This window comes from Neolamprologus multifasciatus, chromosome 7, assembly GCF_963576455.1.
Source record: "Neolamprologus multifasciatus chromosome 7, fNeoMul1.2, whole genome shotgun sequence".
Classification (NCBI taxonomy): domain Eukaryota; kingdom Metazoa; phylum Chordata; class Actinopteri; order Cichliformes; family Cichlidae; genus Neolamprologus; species Neolamprologus multifasciatus.
Genome location: NC_140445.1, coordinates 6,274,602 through 6,284,024, shown reverse-complemented (window position 1 = coordinate 6,284,024; position 9,423 = coordinate 6,274,602). Strand labels below are relative to the sequence as shown.

Genomic DNA, 9,423 nt, shown 5'->3' with positions numbered 1-9,423 from the left:
TTAATTTTTTTTTTCTCCCATGTCCCCTGCGGGGCTCCGTAATATTGAGATTTTGTGCGACTCAGATACATTTTTGTCACATTCTTGTGCCCCAAACACCACACACTTACAGGAACACAGATTTAATTAACATTTTAATATCCCTGAACACAAACATTGACCAGGAGTCATTGATCACAGCACTGCTAATTTAAGGAACTGAGGTTAAACATTAAAGGTCCCATTAGATACTTGCATTGCACACTTATTCTGCCCTCAGAAAAATGAAGCACATAATAGCAATAATAAATATGCACACATCAACACAAAGGCAGATAAAACAGATAACTCAATGTAAGCAAAAGTCCTTCTATAAACTACTGTACATGATTAATTAAGGCAAACTAATTAAAATAGAGTAGGGACATGTTTGCTTTTGCAGTGGGTTCTGCAGGAAACCCTTTCTCTGTCTCAGTGCAATCTGTGTCTTCTTCTTCTTCTTCTTTGTAATTATTACACATTACTCGTTACTTTTCTCAAATGTAATGCAATACTTAGTTGCCAGAGAAAGTGATTCATAATTTGTGCCAATGAATGTTTGGGGTTTTTGTACATCATAACAGAGTTTAGTAAATTGTTTAGCCATCACACTGCAGGAGGATTGATTTAAGAGTCTCCACAGTCAGAGAGTTGGTAAAAAATGTCAATTACTACATTAATTATTTAGAATTCATAATTATCCCTGACACACAGAGATAAGATCGATCAGGTCCCACAGCAAATGACATCCTTTACTGCACGGCTATCTCATGAAAAGTCTTAGTTACAGTCAAATTATTTGAAACAAAAAGTGGCTTCAGGTGACGTAATCATAAATAGATATCAACTATTACGTGTTATTTCTTTTTTAATTATGCAGGGGCTTTTGTAACACCAGTAGATTAAGTTTAAAAAAAAAAAAAGGAGGGGGAAATCAAATCACGTCAGTAATGATCTGAGCGTGAGAAGCATCACAATAAACTTGACTGGCACACTAATGAGATGTACGTCTGTTTGGGCTTCTCTCGACTCCAGTTACAGCTCTAAATTGATTTGAAACTTTTGAGAGCCTCACCAGAAAAGGAGCAACATTAGCCGTGTTTTTCCCCCAAATGCTTGAAATAAACTACCTTCAGGCTGATCTAAGGAAAGACTCCCTGTGTTGTTATGTGAATTTTCTTCTGTGAAGAACAAAATTGAATTTTACCATTGGACACAGCCATGGTTTCTTGTAAACAACATATAAAAATAGTTCCAACGGGGGGTAATTTTACACACTTTGTGGACAATTTTTTCTTTCATATTTTTTCTTTTTTAGAAATAGTTGCAAAAGAATGAAACGATAGAGTCTGAGAAAGAAGACTTACAGGATGCAGCTCCCCCAGTTTAGATGATATTAAAGTGTCCTTTAAATGCTCTCTGCTTTGGCTATAACAGGCTTATACTTTAACCTCCAGGAAGCCACTTTCAAGTGCCCATGTTATAAAATTGTGTGGTAAAGTTTTGATTTAGGCTTCAATAAAATTAAATACAGCTTTGTGGTATTGTAGGAAGACACTGACAACTTCCTCCACCCTCAAAAACTCATCTTGGGTTAATGTGGAAAACTGTTTTCATTTTGGAGAATGTCGCTACCACCAAGAGAATCTTAACCGTAGCTGCCAGATTGTGCTGCAGTTGCTGGGATAACTGGAAATGAAACACCTGCACATGAATCCAGGAGTGGCAGAGGAGACCAATGAAAGTTTGAGTTTATGAGGGACTTTAATCACGACGCAGGGTTTAGGGATCATTATATTTTCACGATAGACAGACATAAAGCTGCTGTGGCAAATATTGCCACTTTAACAAATGCACAAGACGAATAATTTGTTCATAAATTACAATAGCCTGAAATAACTTTTTCGTACTGACGGTAACTGCTGGCGGTAGCACCTTGCAATAACTCCAGCAAATGTAGTTGGAACCTGGACGTCATCTCCCCAGTCAAAACTGCTCATCTTACAACAGACAAAACTGAACCTTGGGCAGATGGATAACAACATTATTTCCACACACAACTGAGGCAGCATCAAACCGCTTACTGAGTGAGATATACAGATCAGATTATTGCAATAGTACGGAGCCCCGCAGGGCACATGGGAGAAAAAGAAAATTAAGACGGACTTTTGCGAGATCTCGCAAAACTCGGGATCTCGCAAACGTTTTAGCCGCATTCTTCGGACGCTGGCTCGAAGCCGACCGGGAGGTCGAGGCACGATGTGCCGGGAAAGCGGTGTCCCTCCCGGCTGTAGTAGGTCTCGACCTCCCGTTAGCTTCGAGCTAATGGGAAGAATGCGGCTAAAACTTTTGCGAGATCCCGAGTTTGTTTTGCGAGATCCCGAGTTTGTTTTGCTAGAGAGTTAGTTTTACTCGAGTTAGTCCGTCTTAATTATCTTTTTCTCCCATGTCCCCTGCGGGGCTCCGTACAATAGGGATTTAAAGGCATTTATATATTTTTTAAAGAACAACTAATCACTGTGAACAGATGTCGGCACAACGTGTCCTACGCGCATAGAATAGTTTTACCAGAGCTTGTTTTGAAAAATAAATGAATTCACTATCCTAAATGAAACAGCGTAGTGATTAAAAGCATTGTGAGCTATCCGGGCAAAAAGAAAGAAAGAAAGAAAAAAGCGATTAGCTGATGAAAATTGGAATATTTGACTTTGTAAGATTAAAAACATGGCTCCAGTGCTCATGGGGCCTGTTTAATCATTGTTTGGTCTAGCAAATCTGAAATTATATGGAAATGTTCACTTTGCAGTTTGTCTTTAAATAAAAATAAATAAATCGGAGCCTTGATATGCTATCGTTTAATGTGTCTAAATTCTTGCTAATTGGAAAATGTTCAGAGGAGGAACACCAGACCCAGACATGTTGATATTTTAAATGTCGACTTTTGTGTGAGCGCGAGGTCCTAGAGCAGCAACTGCATCACTGAGGGTGTGTGTAAGAGAAAGTGTGTCTGTCACAAGGTTTTCATAGGTCTTTCAATCACAGCACTCTGTTGGGAGAGCTCACAACACAGGTGTTAGCAGAAGCCTGAGGGGGATACACGTCTCTATATCTGTCTCATTCATTCTCTCTCTGAAGCATCTTCTCGCTCCATCTCACACTACCCATAAATCAATCCATGCTATATATAGAAATATTTATTAATAACATCTGAATGGACAATGTACACACTCTGCCTTAGGTTCATAATACATCTCGTGTTTACAATATGATTAGTATCTCACAACAAAAAAGATATTTATTAAAAATGACTCATGAAAAAAAGGACGCATGCATGGTACCTACAAACACAGAAGAAACTGTTATCCGTGACAGTGTCCAATACCGAGCCATAAACAATACTGGTATTAATCTGAATTTAAACAGATTTTAGTTAGAAAACAAACAAACACTGGCTTATTAAATTACTATCACAGAGTATGGTTCCAGTTAAAGAAAAGCAACATTGAGTGTCATAACAGTGGGGCAGGGCAGCTTCACTGTGGAATCATTCAATTAACTTAAATGGGACCAAAGCTGGAAATGAGTTTTATTTTATCAGACTTTACTAAAGTAGCTTTGCATGAATCAAAGTTTTAAAACCATCTCAATTCATGCATTGTCTGAAACAAACCTTTTTAGCTCCTCCCTTTCAGCCAGATTTCTTCTGATTGGCTGCCCCTCATAAGGAATGACTTATTATGGAGATCCCCTCTGTCTGACATCATACAGATCTAAGAACAGATACATCTTTTGGCACACAGGGATTACTATTTTAAATGTTGGCCATCTTTATTATAAACACCTCCTATTGTATATTCTGTATATAACAGAAAACAAACAAAAAAATTTATAGGACCCCTTTAATCGCAAAAGCTCCTCACTTCTCGCAAATTATTAAGAGTTACCACCTTTATGGTCTTCTAAGCACCTCTCTAAATGGAACACTGAATATCAAAATGGCAAAGCACATTAAAAAGGCACAAAGGAGTCCCAAAGGGGTTGCACAATAACATCTGCAGTCATTGTGTAGTCCCTAAGGATAACTGATTTGTTACAACATGGGTTATATTTTTTTGTAGCATCTGGGAACATGGTGACATCACTACAGGGGACAGAAAAACACGAGCAGTCACATAATCAGACAAACTACAACAAGCCAGCTGTTTATTCAGAGTATTTAGATCGCCTAAATTCAGCATGTTGAAGCAAACTGAGCCCATGTTGGCAGTAATGCCTCCTGCAAAAGACCCTTTCCATTCACCTTGCAGGACGCCGGCCCTCGAGGCCTGGAGTTGGGGACCCCTGCCTTAGCTACTGAAAATAACAACTGAAGTTTACAACCCCCTTTTGCTCCGTGGAACTTCTTTAGATCTTACAGTCCACAGATTCCTGTTTATGTTTTGTTTTCATGGCTCATCAGTCTTGTTTCCAGCAGAAGCGCGCAGCTGTTTCCAGTGCAACAGCTTTAAAAACAATCAAAACCTTCAGTCAGCATTTATCTGCGAAAGTGTAAAACATTTTCCAAAAGTAACCATGACAGACGAGACACCAAGTACAGTACAGTGTCAACCATAAGTCGTACAGTTTAATGTAAAACTTTTATTTCTTGTTATTAATGTTTGTGCTGAAATTGTAATTGCAAATTCTTGTAAAGCCAAATAACATTAGTAAGTAATGATGACACTTATGTCTGGTTATCAGGACAATGTCTAAAAACAATCATAATTCATTTGATGAGATGAGCGGACTGCCCTTTTTCCACTGATGACAACTTATGTTTCCTTTATTATGACCACACCCTGTTTAAAAAAGGATGCCAATTTAACATGCACTAAAAATGTTCATTCTGACATTTTACAAATTCTTGGATCAAATCAAATCCTCTTCAGTTTTACTTCTTAACAGGAAATCGTCTTCGCCCAGTGAAGTAAAACTAAGGTTTGCCATTTGAATCTCCTCTGTTCGTGTCTGCTCCGGCTGCCGCTGATAACGGCAACGCACGATATAACCAAACGCATGATGAGAATGAATCTTCAACACAACAAATAAAACTTTTAAAAGAGCTGAAATGTGTTGATCTGAACAGTGATGCTTTCTAATTCTGCAACTCACCTTTCTAAATCCTACTATTGAGCAAATACGTTGCCTACGATAGCTGATCACTTGCACAAATCAACAGTCACAGCTGTGCATATTCACCTAAAAATAGAATATTTTGGTCCACAAACTGCAATTTTCCTATAAACGAAAAAGAGGCATAAGATTAATCTGTTAGATAATCTGTTAATACTGTCAGTAACAGGTCAATAAGCACTGTACTAGTTTAGTTGGAATGTAGTTAAGTGTTTATTTGGTTGTGAAGACACAAGAGGAAGTGGGAATCAGACTTTGCTCCAGCCTTATCACACTAACACCTGGTTCAATCTAATGACACACAGCTGAGTATTGGCTTATAGCTGATGTTAGCCCACTGCTGCAGCCACTTCTTAGCCACACTTTGTACTGTATGTTTTAACATTAAGTAGGACTGTCTGTTGGCCCGTTGTTCTACCACCATGAGGCTCTATATCTGTGTGTGTCTGTGTGTGTTGGTGTGAGTATACTGGTGTGTGTGTGTGTGGTTATGGTGATGGTGGTGTCTTCAGGGAATTGGTGGATCCTCCTTGGCTTCCACTCACCGTCGCTCCTTGTCCGACCCACTGAACCACAACAGAGAAAGAGAGTTTTAGTTAAAGACCAAAGGGAACGAAAGTCTAGAAACTTCCAAAGACTGGATTGACATACTCAGTAAATATGCACTGTAAGCCAGGATGGTTTGCGTCCAGGTTTGCTATGACTGTTGGGTTAATTGGCAGACCTTAATGTGCTTTGAAAGTTGTGGCAGTTTTTCTAAATATGAAGATTTTTCAGATTTGTCCAAGTGGAAGCCTCTGCAGCGAGCCCGTTCTCACTCCCAAGGCATAACATGCCGACGTTTTGTCACGTCCCGCGGCGTTCCTGAGGAACGCGAAAGGAGACCTTCGGCGTTCTTATGGCACGCGGCGGGTTATGGCTGAAATCCAGTGCAATGACGCTCCCGCGGTAATAGACGTTCCAGCCCTGTATTCCAGCCCTAAACCTAACCTTATCCCTAGCCCTAACCATAACCTTTTTCCTGACCTTAACCATGACTTTAATTATGTTAAATAGCGTGTTTCTAAGCGATTTGAAGAAAAAGAGCGCACATGTGTAGATTGAGTCCATACGGTTCTCATATTTCCTCATTTTTCCGAGGTCGTCATTTAGGAACGTGGTGGGTAGCCGAAAACGTAATATGTTGACGATTTGTCACCTAGCCTAAAATGTGACGCTTTGGGAGTGAGAACGTGTTGCTGCAGCTGAGAAATCATGAACTACATGTGGAAATGCCCTTCAAAATTAAATGGGGGTGGCTCACCTGACACATATCTATATAATGAGTCATGTCAGTTAGTCAACTAGCCTCAGATTCAACAGGTTGCTCTCAGTCACATTTGTTAAATCCCTTTAGTGCTTCATGAGACAGGGCTGTCACTCCCAACACGTTGAATATAAAACCATATGGTAATGAGTGCAAATTGATCTTTTTCAATCCAAACCACAATATCTTTGTTATGGTAATCCAGTATTTTTAGTGTCTAATCCATTCCAGGAAGTAAAAGCAAAACCAAGTGCAAAACACAAAGGTGGAGGTCATAATTTTCCGACTAACAGGCATGTTCCAACAATCACATTTACATGTTTCTGTAAAAGGGACTTTACCATACCATATAAAATGTGTTGTGATTTGGTGCTATATTGAACTGAAGTGCAAACTGCATCCAAGACATAAACTCCACTGCTGCTAACACAAAATCGGTTCTTTCCAACCATCTGCACAGACAGCATGATGACCCCAGCAGCCAGAGTCAGATCTTCAACATGTTTTTTTTTTAACGTTTTACCCCATTAAAGCCATTAAAAGGCCGATGGGGTATTGTTGTCACCCTGCTGGGTGGGCAGGCAGACAGGGTGAGTTTCTAAAAATCTTGTGAAATACTCACTGTGTCATGTTTGGTTATGTGGAGCAGTTTATAACTTCACAGATGAATTAGGCGCCAGTCATCTTATGTTTTGTAAATTCTCTTTTAAATACCGCTATGACAAGTGCAAAATGTGAAAAATGCATAAACCACAAATTTGTTCCTCACAGAAATCCCATGGAAATCATGCTATATAATTAATTGGTCGGACTCTGTCAAAGTGAGCCTTTTTATCTGAGAGCTGGTTTTATGATTTTGATCTGGTCCTCTTTGATGTGAAATGAACCTGCCTGGGAGCAGAATGAAAGTGCACGCTACCATGGAGGAATGTTTTAACCTGAGCCAGCCCTGTGAGACTGAAAATCCAGAGATATAAACTCCAAAGCTGGCTTGGGAACACACTTACCTCACTTCATGAGAGCAGCCCCTTCAGTGTGCATGTCTGTTATCTAGTTACTCATTCATGTGACAAAGTGGAAGCAACCGAGCTTTCAACTTTCTGCGTTTACTTTACTTTCTACTCAGTAACGTCTGAACTGTGTGTGTGTGTGTGTGTGTGTGTGTGTGTGTGTGTGTGTGTGTGTGTGTGTGTGTGTGTGAGAGAGAGAGAGTTTACAGTCTGGGCCGAAGAGCTCAAGCTGCTGAATTATTAATGCTCTCAGTGGTCAGCGGGTCAGTCCAACACTTTCGAAAAGCCGTAAAATAAAGTGGACAGGAAACCAGCAAGTGTTTGTGTGTGTCAGAAAAACACACATGCACATGTCTGTGAAAGCCAACTTGTCAGATATGTTTAGTTTTATTTGTTGAAACATAAATTTTGTGCGAATGTGTGAATACTCATTGCTTACATATTATGCATAGGCTTCAGCTACATATGTGTGTAGAACTGTGTGCAAGGATGTGAAATATCCCCCGAGCCAGTTTCCCTTAGGTCTTCTGTGCGGATCTCTACACAAATAAGCCATTAGATGAGATCTCAGACTCTGCTGCTCTAGTCCAGAGCTGCTGCTAATGGCCTTAGACAAGAAATGCTACTGGTGAGTGTTTGACACAGCCCATTGTTTGTGTGGACGGGTGTGTTAGTGCTACACAAATGGCCTCAGAGACAGTGAAAGAGCTCCTCTGGCCTCAACACTGTTGGAAATATCAGGGTCACTGACCTCTCACCAATACTGAAAGTACACAGCGTGACAGCTAGTGCTTCGTTTACTTTATTTTAGGATGGCTTCCTTTTTGGCTTTGTGTGGTTCTTAGTACAACACGTAGCTGTTAACTTGGAGAAGTGGGGACTGACACTGTGGTGTAAAAAGAGACTTAACAACCTGCATGTTATTTTCAAAGGCTGGAATAAAAAGCAGTTGAATTTTGTTTAATTTTAAAATATACACACTCAAACTTAGAGGCAGCAAACCATTCACAGGCAGATTATGAGATAGAAAAACTAAAATTAAAGCATCAGAGCTTCAAAAATGATTGATAAGAAAAACAGAATGCAATGAATTTCTACTCATCTGAAGCCTACGTTTAATTGACAATAACACAAAGACAAAGTGTTGATACAAAAATGTTTTTTGACCTTAAAAAAATCACTGCTGAGCCTTTCAAGAGTAACAGAAAAGAATAAATCGAAAAGAATTTAGAGATTTATTCTAAGAATCCCAAGAAATCGGTGTACATAGCAGATAAGACTAAAAACAATACAAAAAAAATACAATTTATGATAATTTGTTTGCATTGTATATAAACCACAACCAAATATGCTGCAGGTCTATAACTGTCATGTAGTCTGTTGAAGCATGATGTAGTAGATGTAGATGTGTTTAGCCTCTTTCACTTTGACAGGCAGCTTAACAAATGAAATCATGTTTTTAAAACTGCATTGTGTATTCGCGTTGGTCATCTTTGTCTAAAATTACAATTTGTTTGATGATCTTGAATTATAAATGAGAAAAAGAAAATAATAGGAATTCATTAAGGGGCAAGCACTAAATTGATGTGCATTTTGTTCTTTAACGCTAATAAATAATTTATGTAAAAATTCAAAATGTATATATACCAATAGTTTTAAAGTCATTGAAATGTGTAAGGTAAGCAACCAGTTAATAAACATAATATTGGTGAATAGGATATTTTATCATCCAGAGGCCCTTTCTAGGGAAATATTAAGTTATTATAAACATCTTTGTTTCATTTAAAATGTATATGTATGCTCTTGGCATCAAACCCCAAAATGATTAAAGGTATCATATAAAAGTCTGTTTAAATTGACAATATCGTTGGAAAAGTCAGATGGTACCGCTGCAGGAGCTATGACGTAACAAATGAA

At 38.9% G+C, this 9,423-nt stretch overlaps 1 protein-coding gene across 1 annotated transcript in view; it reads right to left on the bottom strand.

Annotated features, from left to right (window-relative positions):
• Positions 1-3,197: 3,197 nt before the first annotated feature.
• The window catches only part of syt9b (synaptotagmin IXb), a 59,084-nt gene continuing 52,858 nt past the window's right edge, over positions 3,198-9,423 (bottom strand). Inside the window, exon 8 of the mRNA XM_085169084.1 lies at positions 3,198-5,756. Coding sequence (XP_085025210.1) covers positions 5,679-5,756 — 78 coding nt within the window. The 3' untranslated portion in view covers positions 3,198-5,678. The remainder of the gene's footprint in view (positions 5,757-9,423) is intronic.